The following is a 23,783-nucleotide window of genomic DNA, read 5'->3' as shown; positions in this document are numbered from 1 at the left end:
TCTAACGGTGCTTCTGAAGGCTTGTCTCTCAACCGGTAAAAGTAGGCTACTTTCAATAAAAGCTCCAAAATATAGCTTTGTTTCTATGTGTCATGAGTAAGCCATTGAGTAGGCTTAACACTCTGTACAGCAAACGTGAGCATCTCGCTTTTAAAAAACTCAACCAATGTATCTGCACCGGGCGAATTTCTTTTTATATGACACACCAAAACTTTTTTGAGGCTGTCTACACTGGACACACATCCCGTCACAAAACAGGAGAGGTTACATTGGTGCCGTGACCCGGATATGAGTGAGGTTTAGCAGGGTGAATGTAACAGAGACCAGCTATTAAGAGCAGTGCAAGTAAACCTCACTCTCCTGGCTTCAAGAGGGGCACTAGCGATGGACGCTAGAGGCTGCAGTTTAGCGTCTTTGTTAGCGTGCCTGCCTCCCATTCCAGTTCGAATACCGCTCTGAGCAGTGCGAGTACAACCAGAGGGGTTATATTGGTGCCGTGACCCATATGGAAGTGAGGTTTGGGGGGTGAGTGTTACGGAGACTAGCTAGTAATGCTGCGTTCACACCAAACGCGAATAGAGCATCAGGAGCGAGTGATTTCAATGTTAAGTCAATGGAAAGGCGCGTTGATGCTCGTCTGGAGGTCCTGCGGCGCGATCGATTCCGCCTCATTTGCGTGTCCAGTTCGCGCGAATGCTGCTATTTGGATGCGAATTGAGCGTCTTGCGCGATATGCGCGAGTGGTGCTTTTGTGCATTCACGCGTTTGAAGCGAATTTGCGTCTGACGCCTGAATTGAATTTTTTTTACTTTGGCGTCAATTCGAACCTGCTTTAACCAATCAGGAGCCTGCTCGCTACGGTCACATGGTAAAGTGACGTGATGAGAAACCCTGCATAATTTAAAGATACTACTATTGTGTCACAAAATGAGGTTTTAAGACTTTTTCAGGTGAGAATGTAGTTGTTTAAAGCTCAAATCAGTGGTTTATTTATAAAGAGAAATAGTCTTGAGTTTTTGGAGTTGTGTGCACTCAGCGCTCATTAACCCCCGGCGAGAGCAACCTTTCCTCGACTAGTCCTTCTGACGTTTGCCGCTGGCTCTGATGTCCTGTAGTGGTTGAGGGCTATGAGAAGTTTCATAACTTTATTTTTTTAAGGATATTTAAATATACATGCATTGAAGATAATGTAGGAGTTGCCTGGACCACATTTGTGTGGCTATTAATGCTTAATATATATTTTTAATGAAAATGAAAAGAGGCAGAGTGGTGTTTTATGACATATTTCTCCTGGAGCTCCTTGAACGCACGTCTATTTCGCTTTAAAAAAATGCTCAATTTATACGCACATCGTATCACATTTTCCCATGCGTCAGGCATGGTCCCACAGCGGCTAAACACCCTCTGGCTCAGCCTGCTACAGTAGCCAAGCCCCGAACCGCGCTCTTTGCTACATCGACGCATACAGTGACCAGGGGCTGTCAAGCTCTTGGTTCTCGCGCATCACTAACTTGATATTTGAATGGTTAAAGGCAAGATGTCCAGCAAATAATACTGCCGTTTTCTGCTCCCTTTCTCCCAGGCTAGAGACAAGAATGACAGCAGACATCAATGTGATTCTTCAGCTTCTCCAGCGACAGATTGCCCCCGTGCCTCCAGCATATAGCACTGTATTACCTGACAACCACATTCCTGACCCCGCTACACTGTATGGAAGCAGCACTCCGGTACTTCACAGCATGTTCCCCATTCCAAATATTCAACTGGACAGTAGAAGCACTACCATTCAGGTAAAAGTGCAGTCCAATAAGGTTTTTTTTTTTTTTGCAATGCTTCCCTTGTGAAAACGAAGTTTGCTTAATTGTATTGAATGTGCACTTGTTGTTTACTTCATACCTTAAAAAAGTAAAGTAGTAAAGTACTTGCAGATGATATAATATTACTGGCCACTTAAGTAAATTATAAAGCCACTTGTTCTTAAAGAGAGTACACTTACTATTTTAGTTTTTAAAAGTTTTAAATATGGATATTTTTTCGTACACAAATGCATCGCTTCGCCATTATTAACCCCCCGCAGCCGTGTGGATATCTTTCATGATGGATGCACGCACTTTTTTTGGGCTACAAAATCTAATCCTCTATTCACTGCCATTATAAAACAGTAGAACACTTGCCCACAAAACATATAAGAGCTGTTGGCTCATTCTTGTATAAGAAAAAATAAATAAATAAAATTGCAAAGGAGAAAAAATAAGTATATTTTAGATTTTCCATAAATGCTTGTTGTATATTTGGCATTACACTTTTAACCCTCTGGGGGTCTTCGGTCATTTCTGACACGATTTTTTTTTTTTTTTTTTTTTTTTTTTTAAATCGTAGCTTCATCGGAATGGTCCGAAACTTTATTGGTACTTGGTATATGAACACCCAAAAAAATTGGGGACAGGATTTGAAAAGTCTAAGTGGTCGTAAAAAATAGTCACACTCAGGGTCTTCGGGTCAAAAATGACCCCCATAGGAAATGAATGGGAAATTGGCAAAAATATCAAGAGTGCAAAACAGACAAAAAAACTCACACACACACACAAAAACACAATTAGCTTTTGGAATGGCACGCGTTAATTTGTGTGTGAGTGTGTTTTTGTGTGTATAAGTGTGTGTGAGTTTATAAGTTTTTTTGTCTGTTTTGCACTCTTGATGTTTTAGAGATTCACCCCTTCACTGTTGAGTCCTTTTTTTCTGCATCCTGGCTGATTTGTAGATTGTATGCAGAAAAAAATAATTTCCTATGGGGGTCATTTTTGACCCGAAGGTCCTGAGTGTGACTATTTTTTTTTACGACCACTTAGACTTTTCAAATCCTGTCCCCAATTTTTTGGGGTGTTCATATACCAAGCACCAATAAAGTCATCAAGTTTCGGACCATTCCGATGAAGCTACGATTTTGTAAAAATTTTTATAAAACGCAAGATGCACTATAGTTGTAAAAATGTGCTATTGTGTGATAAAAATGCTCAATGTGTCCACCGGATGGCACCGATCTCATTTAAAAAATTGCTTTTATGAGGCCTAGGCTTCAAAAATAAAATAAAAATTATATATATATATATATATATATATATATATATATATATATATATATATATATATATATATATATATATATATATATATATATATATATATATATATATATATATATATATATATATATATATATATATATATATATATATATATACATTTTTTATTATATTCAATGGGAAAAAATGGGTCATAATTATTGCATAAATATTAATTATTAATCATTAAATTCTCAAAACACCAAAAAAGAAAAGAAAAAATATTATTGAACAAAAATATATTTCATTGATTTTACTCAAATCTTTTTTTATCTTAATCCCGCCCTCCGGGTCATTTTTGACCCAAAGGCCCTGAGTGTGACCCATAAATGAAGAACCCCAGAGGGTTAACCATATTTTAAAGACAATATAACTAATTATGAAATTACATTAAAGATATACACATGTAATATAAATGTAAACTATAATGCATTTTAATGTAATCGTAAATAATATGCAATTAAGTGTCCGGAATTTGCACTGAAGTATATATTTTTAATTATATTATTATACATTTTTAAAAGTATGTTCAAGTGCACTTCTTTTTCACAAGTCAAGTCACCTTTATTTTTATAGCGCTTTATACAATACAGATTGTTTCAAAGCAGCTTTACAATGATCAACAGAAAAATAATGATTCAATGATGCAAACAGAGTTCAATTTGGCTGTAAAGCAGAGTAACATTGTTCAGCTGAAGTCAGTTCAGTGTTGATTCAGTTCCATTTTAAATACCATCAATTATTAAATGAGTTCAATTTTTAGAGCTGCTGTACAGCTAAATTAAACTCTGTTTGAATCATTCACAAGGGTTAGTTACTTACAGAACTTTTTATTTTCCGTGATCTGAATGTTGAGGTAGGTGTAAAGGATCGGTCTCACATCTGAAAATTCTCCTTCCCTCACTCCAAAATCATCCTGATCCTAAATGATAACCTTTAGCTAAGCCATATCCACAGTGAACTTCTGACAAGCAGAAGTAAACATCATCTCTGTGGAGCTTTTTTTACTAGAATGAACAATAAACCAAATTAACTATCTTTTCCAGAGTTCAACCCAGCCAGAATCCATGTTCAAGTCAAATTCCCAGGGTTCTCTGTCCAGTGGTGTTCACATGGGAGCTGCGTCAGATGACTGTGAACCTGATAAACTGGAAACAAATGCAATTTCAACTCCAGCGCTGAAGACCATTTTCATAGATGCACCGCGGCTCTGTGCGTCTCTCCGCTTTCCCTCATTGCCTGGTAACCTGGACGCTTTATCACACCCAGAAGACATTCAAAAACACATGTCTGATCCTTCCTTGCCAGTCAGCTAAAATCACAAAACACCATCAACTGGCTTATCATAACAGAACAATGAGCTATGTTGTGTTGTGGATGCTAGAAGACGATGTAGTTCCATCATCTTGGTTAACCAAGTATTGCTGCCCACCAGTTAGGACAGCCCCAAACTAGCACTAGTAAATAGCATGAAAACTCAAACTGGTATTTTCAGTAGAGTACAAAGGCACACAACAAACACTAATGGACAGTCTAATGGCCTAATGGTTAGAGAGACAGACTGGTAACCCAAAGGTGGCAGTTTTGATTCTCAGTTCTGGCAGGAAATGACTGAGGTGCCCTTGAGCGAGGCATCTAACCCCCAAACGCTCCCTGGGCACCACAGCAAAATGGCTGCACAGTGCCCACAGCTCCAGGTGTGTGTGTGTGTGTTCACTACTCACTACTCCTAATGTGTGTGCACTAATTTGGATGGGTTAAATGCAGAGGAGAAATTCCAAGTATGGGTTACCATACCTGGCCTTCACATGTCTCTTTCACTTTAGACATCAGTGAAATGTTCTTCAGACAGTGTGACTCAGGAAACAATCACACCTGTTGACAAACCTTTGGAATGATAAACCTAACCAAAGAATGTCTCTGTATGTCTGGAATTGAACTCTGTATATTCTGTGGATTTACTTTATGTAATTAAAACAATGTTCAATAAAAATATGATAATTTGGCTGTTCTTTGGAGACCCACCAGATACACTATATTGCCAAAACCCAAAAGTATTGGGACACTCCTCCAAATCATTGAATTCAGGTGTTCCAATCACTTCCATGGCCACAGGTGTATAAAATCAAGCACCTAGGCATGCAGACGCTTCTACAAACATTTGTGAAAGAATGGGTCGCTCTCAGGAGCTCAGTGAATTCAAGCGTGGTACCATGATAGGTTTCCACCTGTGCAATAAAATCCATTTCTGAAATTTCTTTATTACTAAATATTCCATGGTCAACTGTTAGTATTATGACAAAGTGAAAGCAATTGGGAACAACAGCAACTCAGCCACGAAGTGGTAGGCCACGTAAAATCCCAGAGCGGGGTCAGCGCATGCTGAGGTGCGCAGAATTCGCCTACAGACAGCTACAGTCAATAGCTACAGACCTCCAAACTCCCAACGAAGCACGCCACCACTGGACTCTAGAGCAGTGGAGACGTGTTCTCTGGAGTGATGAATCACGCTTCTCTGTTTGGCAATCCGATGGACGAGTCTGAGTTTGGCGGTTGCCAAGAGAACGGTACTTGCCTGACTGCATTGTGCCAAGTGTAAAGTTTGGTGGATGGGGGATTATGGTGTGGGGTTGTTTTTCAGGGTTTGGGCTTTGCCCCTTAGTTCAAGTGAAAGGAACTCTTAATGCTTCAGCATACCGAGACATTTTGGACAATTTCATGCGCCCAACTTTGTGGGAACAATTTGGGGATGGACCCTTCCTGTTCCAACATGACTGCACACCAGTGCACAAAGCAAAGTCCATAAAGACATGGATGAGTGAGTTTGGTGTGGAGGAACTTGACTGTCCTGCACAGAGTCCTGAACTCAACCTGATAGAACACCTTTGGGATGAATTAGAGTGGATACTTTCAGAGCGGAGCCAGGCCTTATTGTCCAACATCAGTGCCTGACCTCACGAATGCGCTTTTAGGAGAATGGTCAAAAATTCCCATAAACACACTCCTAAACCTTGTGGAAAGCCTTCCCAAAAGAGTTGAAGCTGTTATAGCTGCAAAGGGTGGGCCAACTCCATATTAAACCATACGGATTAAGAATGGGATGCCATTAAAGTTCAAGTGCATGTAAAAGCAGGCGTCCCAAAACTTTTGACAATATAGCGTATTGGCTGTTCAGATATAAAAAAGAAAAAAAGAAAAGCTAAGTGCTTATTTATTGTTATTGCTAAGTGTAACTATCCATCAAACATCTGGGTAAATCAGTCTATCTCTGTCCTAAATTCGCCTTATTTGGAAAAATCAAACATCTTGACATCTGAGACCCTATTTTTACATATAGGCATATAAAAATAAAATCATCATATTCCATATAATGGCAAGTTCAGTCTGGCAGTGGCTAGTGTATGTATAGCTGCTCTTTTTAATTTTCCAAACTCTTTCTAAATCCAAAACATTTTTTTTTAGTACCGAAAAAGAACCTGTTGAAAATGGAAAACAGTTTATGATCTACTTGACCTGACCACACCATTTGGAGACTAATCATAATAAACATGCAGCAACAATAAAACTAGCAACATTAAATTAAAACAGCGTATTGTATTACAGTTATTCCACCCACAGTAACCTGAGCAGCGTTCAGCTCTAGTTCAGCTAGGAAACAACATAAATGGAAGTATGAGAATTATGTAGTGACCAAAAATACTGTATATTTAAGCTTAAGTTTTGTCTGTCTTCTCTGCTAACATTCTCTGAGCCAATTTCATTCCGTGCAGCCTGGGATTCTTTTAAACAATACTTAGGGAGGAATGTTTATATAATTTATATTGCATTGCATATTTATCACTATCCAGTCCAACTCTTCCATTTTAAATACAAATGCTATTTTTGTAAAGAAAGTCATGTACATGCACAATTTAAATTTAAGCTTACGCTTGTATATTAAAAACTAATTTCAGTAAAGTGTGTCTGTTGGATCTTTACTGACCTCTGTGTGGCACTGTCTCCATAAGATCACAACATTTCCTGAACATTTCCCCAACATCCCCCAACTTACTCTTATCATTAGTACGAATGTTATCTGTCTTCTTCTGGTGTCTAGGAATAACAGTCTCTACTTCCTCATTAGTTCACTGTGACCAGATAGCCTTCACGATGTGTTCATGAATTCTTCCTTTTAACATCACAAGGCCACAGATTTCTATGGAAGCTTGTTTCTGCCACGTAAAAAAAAAAGAACAAAGGTAATTGCGACTTTTTATCTCAAAATTCTGCCTTTTTTTCCTCGCAGTTTGCGAGTTCATATAAATTCTGACATAACACGCAACTGCGAGTTATAAAGTCAGAATTATGAGATAAAAACTCAGAATACTAAGCAAAAAATTTTTTTTTTTCTGTAGAATTGGACTTTATAACTTGCAATTGCAAATTTATATCTCGCAATTCTGAGAAACATTCAGAATTGTGAAATGTAAACTTGCAGTTGAGTTTATATCACAATTCTGAGAAAAAATTCTAAAATAATTATAAATTTACTGACTTTATAATTTGCAATTGCGAGCTTATATCTCGCAATTCTGACTTTATAACTTGCAATTGTGAGAAAAAAAATCTGAATTGCGAGATATAACTTCAATTGCAAGAAAAAAAGTCAAGAAAATTGCGAGTGAAAAGTGAAAAAGCAAGAGTGAAAAAGTCGCAATTATCTTTCACATTTTTTTATTCTGACGTAAAAAAAAACTTCCATAATAATTCGCAATTGCTAGTTTATATCTCACAATACAGAGAAAAGAAGTCAGAATTGCAATTTAATATATCGCAATAAAGATGAAGTCAGAATTGCAAGTTAATATATCGCAATAAAGATGAAGTCAGAATTGCGAGATATAAACTCGTAATTGCATGAAACGGTCAGAATTGTGAGATAAAAATGTCGCAATAATTTTTCACATTTATTTTTTCTGTGGCGTAAAAAAACTTCCATGATAATTCGCAATTGCTAGTTTATATCTCACAATACAGAGAAAAAAAGTCAGAATTTCAGTTTAATATATCGCAATAAAGATGAAGTCAGAATTGCAAGTTAATATATCGCAATAAAGATGAAGTCAGAATTGCGAGATATAAACTCGTAATTGCATGAAAAGGTCAGAATTGTGAGATAAAAATGTCGCAATAATTTTTCCCAAAAATTTTTTCTGTGGCGTAAAAAAAAACTTCCATAATAATTCACAATTGCTAGTTTATATCTCACAATACAGAGAAAAGAAGTCAGAATTGCAATTTAATATATTGCAATAAAGATGAAGTCAGAATTGCGATTTAATGTATCGCAATAAAGATGAAGTCAGAATTGCGAGATATAAACTCGTAATTGCATGAAAAGGTCAGAATTGTGAGAGAATGTTTTTTTATTCTGTGGCGGAAACAAGCTTCCATAGATTTCAGATCGAGATGCCAATAAATGCTCTGTTTAGAGCTTAAAGGGCTACTTCAGCGCTGGGAAGATGAATGTGGATTTAAACTGGGTCATTTATGTAGCAGAAATGAGAAAATATTTTTGAATTTGGTGCCTTCTAGACAGAGAAAAGACAGAAAATGTATTTTGTCTCATGTGGATGAAAGACAACAACTCCCAGTTGCACCTGCCCAACGAGGCCACTCCCAAAGCCACGGCTACTGGTTATCACCAGCGCGGCAGTCATTCACGACGCATGGCACGTTTTCAGTTCATGCCTATGGAAGCTTAACTTTCATAGGAATTTATTGAAAAGTTGAAACACTCACTTTGCTCTGCACCGCTCCGTTATTAATGCCCCGATCCGAGCGGCCGTGTGCATTTACATTCTGTAAGTGAGATCCCACCCCCTATGGGCAGGTTGATAACATGCGGAACTAGCTCCTACTACTGGCTGTAGTCTCTAGCCTCTGGCCAAAAAAATCCTCAGAAGACGCAAAATGATGATATTTGCGTCATCTGAGGATTTTTTCCAGAAATAAAATGCATAATTCTCTGGTCTCAGGAGGACAGTATGATCATTTGAATATACTACGGGGTTTCTACTGATACAAAGCTTAATTCTAAATAGCTGAAGTACCCTTTAAGACTATGTTTTGAATATCAATTTTCTGTATATTTATCATATTTCATAATATTCCGCAGCCAAATGTCAAATTTACATAAACAAAGATGGATTGGTGCTTTAGATCCCATGAAATCACATGAATGGGAGTTTTCTCTTATTTAATATCGTTTTATTTTCTCACAACAGACTTTTGTTTTGTAGAATAACAGAAAGAGCAGACGATTGTTCACCCTAATTTTAGGCAAATACCTCTTTACCAGTCACTGAGTTAAAATAAGCCACTTGGCACTAGTCTGGTTACCCAGAAGCACGGTTTAAAATATCTCTCAGATGATTTGTGCGCACTAGTACCATTAGAGTTCTAAAAGTTGAGTGTACAGATCACAGTGCATCCAGTCGATTATTATACAGTGTATTTACAATCAAATTTGCTGGCTCACAAGAAGAAAAGCAATATTACATCAAACTCAAGTCAACAATTACCATTCAACCACTGAGATCCGGACAATACGCATATAAAAAGTATTCAACATTCAATATTAAACATTCAGAATGTATATTTTAGTTCAAATCAAGGCAATAACAGATTTTACAATTCCTTCAGTGTGCTTGCATAGACTTTATATACCATTGGATCCTGAAATAATTTCGGTTGGCATCAACTACAAACTAAAACTCAAATGCTTGGTGCCTAAATCCATTGTCTGACTTTCTGAATTATTTGCAGTCTGAACAAATTTAGATTTTAGGCAGACAGAAAAACGTGTGTACAATGGTGTATGAAGACACTGTTTTTTAGCTTCAGACTTTGATTCCATGCAGTCGGAGGATATCAAACATTTGATATTTTGAGCTGATTTTAGAACACGTTTAGTTTGTCATGTGTTTCCTACGATGCCCATGTTTCTGCATGTGTTAGTTGTGTTCGGAATAGAGTCCGGTGGTGTATGATCCTCAGGCGTTTAGTGTATGATGCCGAGTTTTCCTCTGTAACCATTTACAAAGTCAACAAGTGTGTGATGCCTAGTGTGTGTTTTAAAAGTTGTGTAGCGTGGTCCAGCCTTAACTGTCAATGCTGGAATATACATCTTTACATCATTACGCATCTTGAGGAGTAATAAAGTAAACAAGCAAGTATAGAATCGCATCCAAAGAAAGAAAGATTGGACTGGTCAAAGGGGAAGTGTCTTATTTCTGTATCAGAAGTGGCGTCAAACAAAATTGCTAAAATAATACATTCCATTTCCTATGGAAGCTTGTTTCCACCATGGAATTAAAAATATAAAAGAAAATTGCGACTTATCACGTTTCTGACTTTTTTTCTGTGCATTTGCGAGTTCATATCTCTAGATTCTGAGAAAAAAGTCGGAATAACACGCAATTCTGAGTTATAACATCCAAATTGCAAGAAAATAACTAGCAATTGTAAAAAAAAAAAAGAAAGAAAGAAAAAGGTCAGAATTGTGAGGGGGGGGGGGGACTACTTTATATCTCACAATCCTGACTTTTCCCCCTTGCAATTCCGAGTTTACATCTCACAATTCTAAGAAAAAACGAATTGTGAGAAATAAAGTCAGAATTGTACGGAGCCCCTAAGGGGACATGGTGAAAAAATATGAGATGGAAGGAAAAATAATAAGTCAGTGCTTTTGCGTTCTCTTACAAATGTTTTGCGTTCCCCAGAGAAGCTTTGAGTTCACTCGCAAAACTTTCGTGTTCTTCGCGAATGGACGCAACGTTTCTTGGGGGAACGCAAACATTTTGCGAGCAAACGCAAATTTTGCAAAACATTTGTGAGAAAACCAAATCTTTTTGTTATATTTATTTTCTTCACCATGTCCCTTTACGGAGACTAGAATTGCGAATGGAAAAAAGTCAGAATTGTGAGTTAATATTGAGCGTCAACCTCCCGCAGTTTCTCTTGAAGCCAATACGGAAGTGACTTAAACTGCAATTCCTCGACTGGCCACTAGGGACAGGCTCCAGAAGGGAGCAGAATCTCATTGAGCCCCATGTTAAAATGCCCACCTTTACAGCGGAAAAACACATGTTTACAGCCTGGAACAAATTGTGGTTTGGTCTATACGGCTAATTTTGCCCTTCATGACAACTGTTAGGGGGGTGATTTTTTTTATAACTCATTGGTTTACATTATATAAAGCTCTAAAGTCCTGCATAATTAATGGCGTGGCCACTTTGAGTGACAGGTGGATAGCCATTTATCTGCTGTCTGTTAGTCATCGTGTCACCTCAGCTCCGCCCACGTCCCACCTCTTTGCCCATTTTCTATTATCTGGGAGTGACGCGCGCTGACAAGATGGCAACGGCCAGCTCGTCCCTACTTTGCGCTTCAAAGCGGCTCTTCAGAGTCCTATGGGTGACGTCACGGACACAACGTCCATATTTTTTTACAGTCTATGGTTTATATCTTACAATTCAGTTTTTTTTTTCCCTCACAACCGCGGGTTTATATCTCACAATTCTTTATTTCACGCAACTGCGAGCTATAAAGTCTGAAGTATAAACTCGCAAGTCTGAGGTATAAACTCGCAATTCTAAGTATAATTGTGAGATTTAAACTGCCAATTGCGAGTTATACAGTCTGAATAAGGAGATCTAAACTCGCTATTGCGAGAAAAACGTCCGAATTGTGAGATAAAAAAGTCGCAATTACCTTTTTTATTTTTGATTCTGTGGCAGAAACAAGCTTCCCTAATATCCTGTTGGTCGGAAAACAAGTGAAAAGACAGTTGACCCTAAACTCAGCGCAAGGTTGTTATATCGGGTTGCTCATGATGTATGAACAGATTACTGTATTATTTGTATCTATTTTGTACAAATTTGGACCAAAAAACTCTGTAGACTGTGTTGGCTATGCAGAGACAAGGCAGAAATCCAACAAACAGATTTGCCCCATCCCTTATTCTGAAACACAATCATGTCATTGTTTGGGCTGACGTGGAAACGCACTGGAGTGCCATTAGCACACATAATATCACTCTCTCACTCCAGCAACTCAATTCACTCACAGTTCATCATCTGTGACTACTCATTCACATACTCCCAAAGCTAAATTTCTCACTTCATATTCAGAAAAATCGACAACTGATTTTCACACATCTGGAATTTAAGATGTGGTTCAGTGAAAAGGATTGCATAATGTATGAAATGGCACCACAGAATGCGTATTGACATGGCGAGGACAAAACACACACTTCTTTCCTCAAAGAAGTGACATTAACTGGACGCTAGAGTCGGGTATAACAAAAGGCACACGTTGTAATTTGGAACAATGGCGGCATTGAACGGGCGTCCGTCCACCCAGAGGCCACAGCTGCTAATATATGGTAATTAGAACACATTCTTAAACGTGAAGTATTTACTCCGCACACTGTGTTTAGTGTTAGCCGTCTGTCTGCGTATATGTGAGGCACATTTAAATGAGTAGGAGGTGCCTTAAAGAAGTCCTTATAAAATAATAATAATAGGCATTATGAACATGGATGATCACATTAAACATTGATTTCAAAACTACTGCATAATGATGTCAAACCATCTACTCTCTTGCTTGCAACATCATTTTACAAATAAACCAGCCAGTCTGATAATAAGTGCCCCTTCACATCGATTAATACCTAATTGTATACATCACTGCAAAGAAGCAACTCAGTTAGATAACATTAAAAAAGTACAACAAAAATATACAAGGAGATAAACGAATTTCACCTCGAATTAATCTCCTTAAAGCTGTCAAGATCTGTCCAGGTCATATTTCAATCCAAAATCAAAAGGAATGAAAACAAAATCATACTTTTGCTTAAAGGTGCAGTGTGTGAATTTTAACGACATCTAGTGCTGAGGATGTGAATTGCAACCGTGCAACGCTCACCCCTCCCTTTCGAAGCACAGAGAAGCTACGGTGGCCGACACAGGACAAAAATGTCGGAAGAAGGGGAAGAGACTGTTTAGGACTACTGTAGAAACATGGCGGCGCAAAATGGCGACTTCACTGTAATGGAACCCGGCAGCGCATGTCGATAGAAATGGCTCATTCTAAGGTAATAAAAACATAACGGTTCATTATGTAAGGTCTTTATACACCCCTGAAAACATAGTTATGTATATTATATTGCATTTCTGTCAATAGATCCTCATAAATACTACACACTGAACCTTTAAAGAAAATTCATATTACCAGTATAAGTGAGGCATTTTGACATAATTTATTTTAATTAATTATATCATTTTATGCTTTCCAAGGCTGAATTTATTTGATCAAAAATACAGTAAAAACAGTAATATTTTGAAATATTCGAACAATTTAAAAGAACTGTTTTTTGTAATTTATTCCTGTGATGGCAATCATTACATCATTACTCCAGTCGTCAGTTAGAAATCATTCTAATATGCTAATTTGCTGCTCAAGAAACATTTCTGATTATTATCAGAGTTGAAAACAGTTAATATTTTTGTGGAAGCCGTGATACATTTTTTACCATGATTTTTTTTATTTTGGGGGGGGGGGGGGGGGGTGAAAAGAATGTTCAAAATAACAGCATTTATTTGAAACAAGTGTCACAAACATACTGTCACTTTTGAACAATGTAATGCATCTCTCCTTAATAAAAGTATCATTTTCTTTTTTTTTTAAATCTTACTAACTTACTAACGAGTTTATGTCTCACAATTCTGAGAACTAATGAATTGTACGGAGCCCCTAACGGGACATGGTGGTGGTGGAAAAAAATATGAGATGGTAGGAAAAAATAGCAAGTCAATGCTTTTGCGTTCCCCCAAGAAACTTTGTGTTCTCTAGCAAAATGTTTTGCTTTCACTAGCAAACTCTTGTGTTCATTGTGAGTTTTTTTGACAAAGTTCAAGCCTACTGTCACTTTTTACAAATATAATTAATCTCTCCTTAATAAAAGTATTTTCTTTTAAAGAAATCTTACAAACTCTAAACTTTTGAACGATAATTTCTATGTGCACTAACGAGAATCTGAGGAGGAAATGTGGTCAATTATAATGAAAATTATTTAAAGCAAAAATCTTAACATACTGTAGGTATTTATGCGCATTATTTCAATTTAGAAGGCAATATGACCTGGACAATATTTGAGATTCACCTCTTGCTCTACATCTGTAAAACTTTAAAACCCATCCTATAGTGAAGATAGTCATTGCTCAAACATAAGGAATTTAAAAAAAAATACCCCAAAAATGTGAAAACCTGGATATGCCACAGATGAGAAATGATGATGAATCTTCAGAGCCAGTTGCATGGCTGAACACACCAAACCCGTTTCGTACGGCAATAATGTCAGTCTTTCATTCGCTGGCACTGTAGCTGCTCACCCAGGGCCTTTACACGCAGAACAGAGCAGCTTTGATTGTGTCCAGCTCTCACGCAGCGCTCTGTAAAGCAGTGTGTTCGGCCCTGGCTTGGAATTGAATTGAACCTCCAGAAGAAAAAGCGAGATGACCAAAAGTAAAAATTCAAATGAAAATCCGTAGTGTATTACATATATCCAAAGACATCATCCAGTGTTAACATCATTCAAGCAGTCTCGAAAAAACGTACCGTGTATTTGTCAGATGCAAAAAAGCAGATTTTTGGCAAAGACATGAAGAAAATGCATCCATCTTCAAGTTCAAACTCCACAGAATGCTACATAGGTTTTTGTTGTCATTTAATAGAAAGCCATTAGAATCCATTCCCATTGGGAACGTCCTTCACAATATACGTCTTTTGCTCACTCGTTCGCTCACGCACACAACCTCACCAATGCATTCATCTCCACACGCTTGCACACAAACTGTACCAAATGATTCCTCTCAAGTATACTCCATTGGACCACTCCATGTCTCTGCCAAACCCAAGTATTCTGGGTTTTCTGCTGTGGGGGTCATGTAGCCATTGGGCTGCCTGTGAGTTGTACCTCCGTTTATGGACGCTCTGGCGACTGCCTGAGCTTTAGCTGCGATATCATGATAGTAGGGGTTGTCGTAGGCGGGTGAAGTGGGTAAGATGCTGCCCATAGGCACCAGGTACTCTGGATTCTCCACACTGTTCCCTGTACAAAGACCGTTAATGAATCTCCTCTCGCTTGCTTTGCGTGGAAGCGTGCTGGGACGCTCTGATGGGACGTCCTGGTTCACATACTCTGAAATCAAAGAGAACATTTAAAGATGATGTGTTGAAATTTTTTTTTATTATTATATTTATTTTATTTTATTATTTCTTAACCCCTCCCTGTTCTAGCTTGTACTATTCTGGACGATATTTGAAACTTTGTATTGCTAGCACGAGAAAATTAATGAATAAGTGTGGTACCATGGCCAACATTAGGACAATATAGACTGTATTTATCTGAATACTCGCCAAGGCGGGCATTTGTGTGTATTTGAGCACAATAAGCCAAGAAAAAGAAGTCAATATGGTACATGCAAGCTGTTTGAGAGGCAACTTTATGAGCACGCAGCAGTCGTGTTAGTCAAGCTCGCATCAGCTGACTGTCAGCTGATCACGTCTACCTATAGGAATACGATGCCTATCACAGCATGCATATAAAAGCCCCTTCAGTATTATCAGCTGCTATCGCGTTTCTCCGGAGCTAATTACCCTCCTCCATCCCCAGCTCCCCCTCTCGTCAGTCAGGATTTGGCATTCTGATTCCCCTTGAATCAGACTAAATTCCCGAATTAGGTTGTATGAATTAGGTTTATCACTGCTCTCCCTGCTCTTATCCATCCTAGGCTGCTAGGCTATAATCGAAACTATATGCTAATTGTCTATCATCTTTGACGATAGTGGTTCTGACAGAAATATAGGTCAGTGGTGCGCACGATTTGGTGTGAGCGCAAAAGAGAGAAGTGAGAGAAGCTCGTATCGTTATATCTATACTGCAGAAAAGGAGTATTGGAACCATTTCAGATATTTCATTATTGATTCATATCAAAATATCTATATTTTTGACAATACTCCTGTATGGTATGTCTGGACTGGATATATATTTATTATTTATGATTATATATATATTATATATGTCTTTGTAATATTTCATCAACTTGATCAGCCTAGGAAAATGCTCTTTCTGTTGGATGCAATCATCACAATTAGCAAAATACCATTTCAACCATAAATATGTCACATTACGGAAGTATACTGGGTTGCCTTTACTTCAAATGACATGTTTCACTCACCAGGTTGTGTGTGCGCTCCACGTGGCAGTGTATTTGAAAGGAAACCAATAGGGCCATCTGCTCCAGCTCTCCAGTTCTCCAGCTCTCCATCTAAGCCGTTGGGAATGGTGGGGTCTTTAGAATAACGACAAGGACTGGATGGAGGACAGTTGTCCTCCTCATAACCGTCCAGAAACACAGAGTCCGATTGGCCTCCAGTGGAAAGGTGTGATATGCTCCGTCCTAAAGGTGGGTACTGTGTCCCAGACCACATGGCATTGGCTGTTGCCCCTACAGGAAGAGTCGGGTACTGACTCTGCCCCAGTGTGCTGACGGAGGAGTACAAATCCCTCCCGCTTGGCATACCATCCACCTCTAAACCTTGGTCTGTACTCTAAATAAGAAAAACAAAAACAGTCACATGACTGTTAAAATGGGACAAGCGTTACACTAGCATTTGAGGCGCTGCCGGACCTCTTTGTGTACTAGAGAGAAAAGCCAGAATCAAACTCTATGCAAGTACATAAATGCCAACGCTTCTAGATACACAAGCACAGTTTCATGTGTCATTGCATTCTGAAATGTGTATTCGATGAACACAATGGAGCGGTTGAGAGAATGAAATTATCTCTGACCCTGTGAGATTGGTGTCTGCTGGGTCCATTGGCTCTCATTTCTCCTTGTGCGCTGAAGATGCCGCCGGGCTGAGGCACCAGGTATTCTTCCGCATCCAGCAACTCCTTCACATTCCCCCCCTCCTCTGCCATCAGCATGCGGAAGAACTCACTATCAACAGGAATCGACAGACTCATCTGATCGTCATTCTGAAAAAAGCAGGAGAAAAAATGTCAAAAAATTACTGAAAATGAGTATAGTAATATATTAATTTAGGACTGAAACAACTCAATAATGAAAATGGTTGACAACAAATTTCATTATTGCTTGAGAACATTGGCATTTATTTATATTTTGCTGTTATATTCTTATACATATTCCCATTTTGCAGATCATCTTATCTAAACAGGAACTTTCAATGTGTTCAAAACTATTTTTTTCTAATAAAAAACATTTTAATCTTAATTTTTTAAAGCATTTTTGTATAGCATATAGCATACATTATTACATACAATTCAATCATATTAATTATTGCTAATATTTTTTGAAGGAAAGCATTGGGTAAGATGTGGAATATACCATTTTTCAAAGAAATAATCAATAGATTATTTGTAACTATATACAGATTATATTTAATTTCTTATCAATGTAGTTGACAGTTGTAGCCTTATATTATTCCTTATAAGTTCATAATGATAAAATATTTATATATTTACGCACTTGGATGACTACATAGCGTGAGGAATCACGTGACATGATGGAAAAATCCTCCACCAGGTCCTTAAATCGCGGTCGACTATCAGGATCGATCATCCAACCTGGAATAAGATCATATGGTCAAAAAAGTCCCCTACATATTCAGTACAAATGAATCCCCATGGACAGCTGCTGCAACATCTTGTTGATTACCATAGAAAATCATTTTGATTTGTCTCTCAGTTTGTAAAACAAGCTAAATTCACTATGCAGAAGCCAATTTACTGTGTCAAGGCAATCAATCTGAGATACATATTTAAATCAAATAAGCACACAGATGTCTATACTAATCCTTATCAACATTAGAAGTGAACACTAACAATTGACCATGATCATGTAGACGTCTGTGGTACAGATTAACGGCTGGGGGAGTCTGTCTCCCCCCTCTAGTAGTTCTGGAATGTCCCGCGCTGGTATGAGGTCATATGGCTTCATGCCAAAGGTCATCAACTCCCATACAGTCACCCCTGAGATGGAAAGAGCCAAGCCTCAAAGGTTATTTTAAACCAGAGGGTTATCAATTACAGCAGAGCAACTGTAAACCCATGCAGATACTGACCGTAGCTCCATACATCACTTTGGTGAGTAAACCTCCTGTGTAATATAGACTCCAGCGCCATCCATTTGATTGGCACCTACTCAACACACACATAGCCGTATTGTCAATACATACAGGAGAGTAGATTTATCCACACTCGAACTCGGTTTCCAAATCAGTTTCGACCAAAGCAACATGTAAAACACACACCTTTCCCCCATCAGCGTGGTACTCCTTCTCATCTATGTCCAGTAGTCTGGCAAGCCCAAAGTCTGTAATCTTCACATGGTTTGGGTTTTTGACGAGGACGTTCCTAGCAGCAAGGTCTCTGTGAACCAGCCTCACTTCTTCAAGGTAACTCATTCCCTGGGTACACAAAGAACAAGACATAAGAACATAAGCACAAGTGTATTGGGAATAGAATAGTGATGGGTTACAATGGTCATCTAGTTGACAAGGCTCTTCCAACATGAATAGGGTTTTTCACACTTGAAATAGTTAACCCTGGCTCATTCTAAACCCTGGGTAAATGGAATCCTGGGTTATCTTGCTTCATGTTGTTTCACACTCTATAATACATTTTAATTAAAATATCATAATCTGCATAGTTTAATGTTCATGAATTACCCTGGGTTAACAATACTGACATTTCACATAGTACATTCCTAAACCCTGGGTTAATATTCCTAAACTGTGGGTTAATGTCAGTGTCATTGATTAGACAAACGCTTGTTTACATGCAGTGTTGGGGAGTAACTAGTTACATGTAACTAGATTACATAATTTAATTAAAAAATAAATGTAACTGTAATCAGTTACAGTTACTGAGAAAAAATATGTAATTAAATTACAGTTACTTATGAAAATGTTAATGATATTACAAAGGGGGTCACATCTGAATATTTTCTGTAAAAAGCTATATATGTTGAATAATATTTGTTGCTTTGCCTGTTTTTGATGTGCACGATGCCTCTTGCCATTTAAAGGCCGTTTAGTAAAGCAGTGCTATTCTGATGCTTTTGATTGGTTCTCGTTTGAATTTGCAGAGCACATCTGCCAGTTACAATTACATCAGTCCACATTGCCACTGAAAGCTTTAGGCTACAACCTGTCTGAGAGTTACCACCATGACGAGTGATAAAAATGTGTTCCAGTGCTGGAAAATTGAAAAGTAATCAGTTACATTACTTTAATAAAGTAATTGAAATAGTTACACTACTTAATACATTTTAAATAGGATAACTTGTAATCTGTAACCTATTACATTTCCAGAGTAACCTTCCCAACACTGTTTACATAAAGGCTGTAGCATTGCGCATGGTCATATTATATATCAAGTTTTAAGACTATAAAGGTAGGAATGAACCGGTCTCTTCACTCCAATTGTGTTTTCTGTCACCAGTTGACATTTTTTCCCTCAAATCCTGAAACATAGCCTACTGTTTTATACAGCATGTGGTGTTTCTGTGACTGTCTAAAGGCTGATTTATACTTCTGCACCCCTGTCCGTGTCAACATGCAATTACACATGCAGAGGGAGCATGATAACCCCTGAGGGAGGGGTTCTGGCAGACCAATCACAGCGCTTGTGGTCCATGTAGAATTAACCTGTTGTTACATTTTTGGAGAGGTGCATGACAGGCTACGCCGTTGGCTACGCGTGCTACACACAGCCTACGGCTTACACTCAACGCAGAAGTATTAATTGGGCTTTAAGTATGCTAATATTAGGCATGCGATTGGTTGTCTGTTGCTACGCTAATAGCTGTAACATTCTAACACAGAATTATTTCTCACTGTACAAGTTTCACACCGAATAAGGAGTGCTAACTCTGGTCATGATCAAAATGCGGTGCTAACCTCGCTTCTAAATTGTTGAATTTTTCTTTACCCAGGATTAAAAGAGGTTTAGAAGTACCATAACCCAGGGTTAAGCGCAGTGTGAAAAGCCCTAATGTGAGGAACTGTTTCCCCTTTAATTACCTAGACTGTGTATTTTTACGTTTCTCATAACATAAAAGATCTCTAACATTGTTTCGCACCATTGCTTTGGCAGAGATATGGCTTTGTGGTCCTTAATAAATTGCAAAAGTATATAGTATGTTGCATTGCGTGTTTCAGAGTGAAGCGCAGCACTGTGTTCAAGTGAGCAGCTCATGATCCGGTGTTTTCAGCATTTCGTTTCACAGTGATCAAGCTCAATATCTGCATGTGTGAGTTTACAATGCATTTGGGAATACAATGCGCATAAAATGTAAAGTTGTGCTTTATTTTCACATTTGCAAAATTTCCATCATTTTTGTGGACAGATGATTACAGCATTTCACTACATTTCACATTTGTAAACCTGTTTTCACATAAACTGCAGTTTTCCTCGAAATAAAAACTTTAAAGTTATTGTAATTTTACTATTATAAAGAAAAATAATCTACTTATTATGAAATATTAATTTTCATTTACATTTATTTACTACAATAGTAATATATTATTGTCTTAGGGATATTATACAACTGTTTGGCATCCTAAAACCACCAGTGTAATGTGGACTGAGACATTATAAAGAGACTATACAGGGCTGTACAGTGCGACATATATGTCGCACGTGCTACAAAAAAATCGGTCTGTGCGATGAATATATTTACCCCAGTAGCACGCGTGCGATACAGTTTGGCATGGGTGACAGAGTTCGTTTGAGTGAAGGGAGAATTTGTTTTGTGCTTGTGTGAGGTTAATCTAGGGCTGCACGATTGACTGTAATCAAACCAAAATCGAGATTTGTTTTTGTGAAATTATGAAAATCGCTTCAATTTTTAATTAAATAAATAAATATATGTGCAGATGAAGCGCAGCACTGTTCAGGGCGGATTGATCGGGTCGCAATAAATGCTGATCCATCTCTGCATGCACTGTGAGATGGAGTCATTGGCATTTTAGTTCGAAAAGCGGCACGGTTTGCATGAAAAATTGCTAATAAAAGCTGTCAATCGCGGGCTCGGTGCGCACCGAACCCGAGACTTTGAAGGAGGTGGCACTCGAACTGTCCTGCGATTCACGTGAAACGGACTCGGGTGCGCATTTGTTCAGGAAAAAACGTAACCTGCATATGTGTTTTAGCATATTACAATGTATTTAGTTCAATAAAACACATGTAAGGGATGATGGTGTTGATGATTTACCTTGGATACTAGTGTATTCGCGCATATGCGTGCAATCAGGGCAACAAATGAACTTCATGCGACGCACATACAGTAAACCCAAGAGTCGTTTACCCAGCTGCGCATAATAGCACCAAATTAATAAAAACAATATATTTACTGCAGTGTGTTTTCTATCATTTCTCAGTGAGTACATAAGATAAAATAAGACAAAAATTAAGACATTACAGTAAAAAAATTTGTATCATAATTTAATATTTTGGTAACACTTTACAATAAGGTTCATTAGTTAACTACACTAGTTAACATGAACTAATAATGAACTGCACTTATAAAGCATTTATTTGTCTTTTTTAATGTTAATTTCAACATTTACTAATGCATTATAAAAATCTTGTTAACATTAGTTAATGCACTGTAAACTAACATGAACAAACCATGAACAGCTGGATTTATATTAACTAACATTAACAAAGATTAACTAAAGCTGAACAGAGGTGTTGTTCATGGTTAGTTCATGTTAACTAATGCCTTAACTAATGTTAACTAATACAATCTTATTGTAAAGTGTTACCAATATTTTATTATAAAACCTTAGACCTTTCTAATGATTTATGTTTTCTGTAAAATATAATAATAATAATAATAATAATAATTGTTATTATAATTTTTATTCCTAAAGTTTCAACCTCTGTAGCACCAGTGCAATGTGCAAAAAAAGTTAACGTACAGCCCTGCTATAAAGATACAACTAAAAAGAGGTTTGAGTCCTAATTTTGCTCACGAAGTGCACCAAAAATTTCCCCCATAGTCTCACACTCACAAAATCCAGTGCGAACCACTAAACTGAGATAACACTAAACAGCAACAACATTCTACTAAGTCTTCCACCATCAGTGCACGTGACATTATGTAGACGTCTTACCTTTGCAATCTGTACACACCAGTTGAGGAGGTACTGAGAGCCGATGCGGTCCTTGTTCTCTCTGACATAGTCCAACAAGCATCCGTACGGCATGAGCTGAGTAACCAGCTGAACCGTTGATGTCAGACAGATGCCTAGCAAGCGGCACACATATGGGCTCGCTACACCCGCCATCACATATGCCTCCTGTGGATAGAAGCACACATAGATAAAACACTTTCAAGTCACACATATCCACATACAACACTTGTTATGATTAGGAAGAAGAATCTTTTGAATGTTTATAACAGGAAATTAATATTGCAATAAAATATAGGAATGTAAAGAGCACACTCACATCCAAGATTTCTTTGTTGGCTTTGGGAGAGGTGTTCTCACGCAAAACTTTGATGGCCACTGGGATCTTGACGTTCTCCCCATCAGGAGCCCATATACCCTGGTGAGAGGAGATAAACTCTGCATTAATAGGGTTAAACTACATTAAGAACAATGATGTAGAACAGGGTTTGCCAAACAGGGTTCGCAAAGGGAACTGCAGGTGGTTTGTGAGTGTGAAACTGACGTGGACTGAGATACTATCACAACTAAAAAGAGGTTTGAGTCCGCTTTGAAGTTCAGGTACAAAGTCAATATCAAACACTTAGAAAAAGATTAAATATTTCATCTGTTTACTTGCATGTCATGTGACCATTAACTTACATCAGAGAACCGTGAAAATACAAATGTGTCTTTAAATTATTGAAATATTAACTTCAAAACACAGGGGGTACTTCAAGTAAATATTTTATGTCTAAGGGGTTCGGCTGACAAAAAAGTTTGAGAACACCTGATGTCCCTGTTGAAAAAACCACCATATGTTGGTCAGGTATGTTTTGAAGCATGGCAGCTGGTTTGAGCTGGTTTAACATGGTCCTTAGCTGGTCATGAGCTGGATTAAGTGCTGATCAAGTGCTGGTAACCAGCTCAGTACCAGTTTATAACCAGCTCATGCCCAACTAAGGACCAGCATAAACCAGCTCAAACCAGCTGCCATGCTTCAAATTATACCTAACCAGCATATGCTGATTTTTTAAACAGGGGTAGAAAAATGAAATTTGAGGTCAACTGTTTAAACCTGTTATTAATATCTCAGTATGCTGCTCGTAGGGGCCATAAATACAACATTGTAGCAAACGTGAAATAAAATAGTTTTTCCTTTATGCTGCCTTTATAGTCACTAGTGTATGGTTTGATATTTTGTGGTGCCATCAGCCAATGGGCGTTGTCATGAAGTCTTTTACCAGCAGCTCAGGTGACCAGCTAAAAAAATGTGTTTGTGACCAAAGATGGTAGTCACATTTCCGAGGCTGCATTGAGATGATGAGGAAGGGTAACAGATATCTCTCTCCCTTACTGTGTGCAGTGTCTGAC

General features: G+C 37.9%; 2 protein-coding genes across 10 annotated transcripts in view; one reads left to right on the top strand and one right to left on the bottom strand.

Moving 5' to 3' along the window:
• The window catches only part of kcnh6b (potassium voltage-gated channel, subfamily H (eag-related), member 6b), a 34,660-nt gene extending 27,585 nt beyond the window's left edge, over positions 1 to 7,075 (top strand). For 5 of the 9 annotated variants that reach the window (XM_079801293.1, XM_079801291.1, XM_079801288.1 and 2 more), the window contains exons 11-12: positions 1,583 to 1,727; positions 4,169 to 6,295. In XM_079801293.1, coding sequence (XP_079657419.1) covers positions 1,583 to 1,727; positions 4,169 to 4,438 — 415 coding nt within the window. In that variant the 3' untranslated portion in view covers positions 4,439 to 6,295. Of the gene's footprint in view, positions 1 to 1,582; positions 1,791 to 4,168 lie in introns of all 9 variants that reach the window. The other 4 variants (XM_079801289.1, XM_079801290.1, XR_013815339.1 and 1 more) reach the window with 3 other exon arrangements.
• A 6,334-nt stretch (positions 7,076 to 13,409) lies between these two features.
• The window catches only part of erbb2 (erb-b2 receptor tyrosine kinase 2), a 63,771-nt gene continuing 53,397 nt past the window's right edge, over positions 13,410 to 23,783 (bottom strand). Inside the window, exons 19-27 of the mRNA XM_079801286.1 lie at positions 22,711 to 22,809; positions 22,374 to 22,559; positions 18,504 to 18,659; positions 18,315 to 18,390; positions 18,076 to 18,222; positions 17,720 to 17,817; positions 17,020 to 17,208; positions 16,406 to 16,778; positions 13,410 to 15,366 (exon numbers count right to left, since the gene is read on the bottom strand). Of these exons, the coding sequence (XP_079657412.1) occupies positions 15,038 to 15,366; positions 16,406 to 16,778; positions 17,020 to 17,208; positions 17,720 to 17,817; positions 18,076 to 18,222; positions 18,315 to 18,390; positions 18,504 to 18,659; positions 22,374 to 22,559; positions 22,711 to 22,809 (1,653 nt within the window). The 3' untranslated portion in view covers positions 13,410 to 15,037. The remainder of the gene's footprint in view (positions 15,367 to 16,405; positions 16,779 to 17,019; positions 17,209 to 17,719; positions 17,818 to 18,075; positions 18,223 to 18,314; positions 18,391 to 18,503; positions 18,660 to 22,373; positions 22,560 to 22,710; positions 22,810 to 23,783) is intronic.

Source organism: Gobio gobio, assembly GCF_949357685.1.
Source record: "Gobio gobio genome assembly, chromosome: 20".
NCBI classification, from domain to species: Eukaryota; Metazoa; Chordata; class Actinopteri; order Cypriniformes; family Gobionidae; genus Gobio; species Gobio gobio.
Note: the sequence above shows the minus strand (reverse complement) of the source record. Positions and strands in the feature narration are given on the sequence as shown.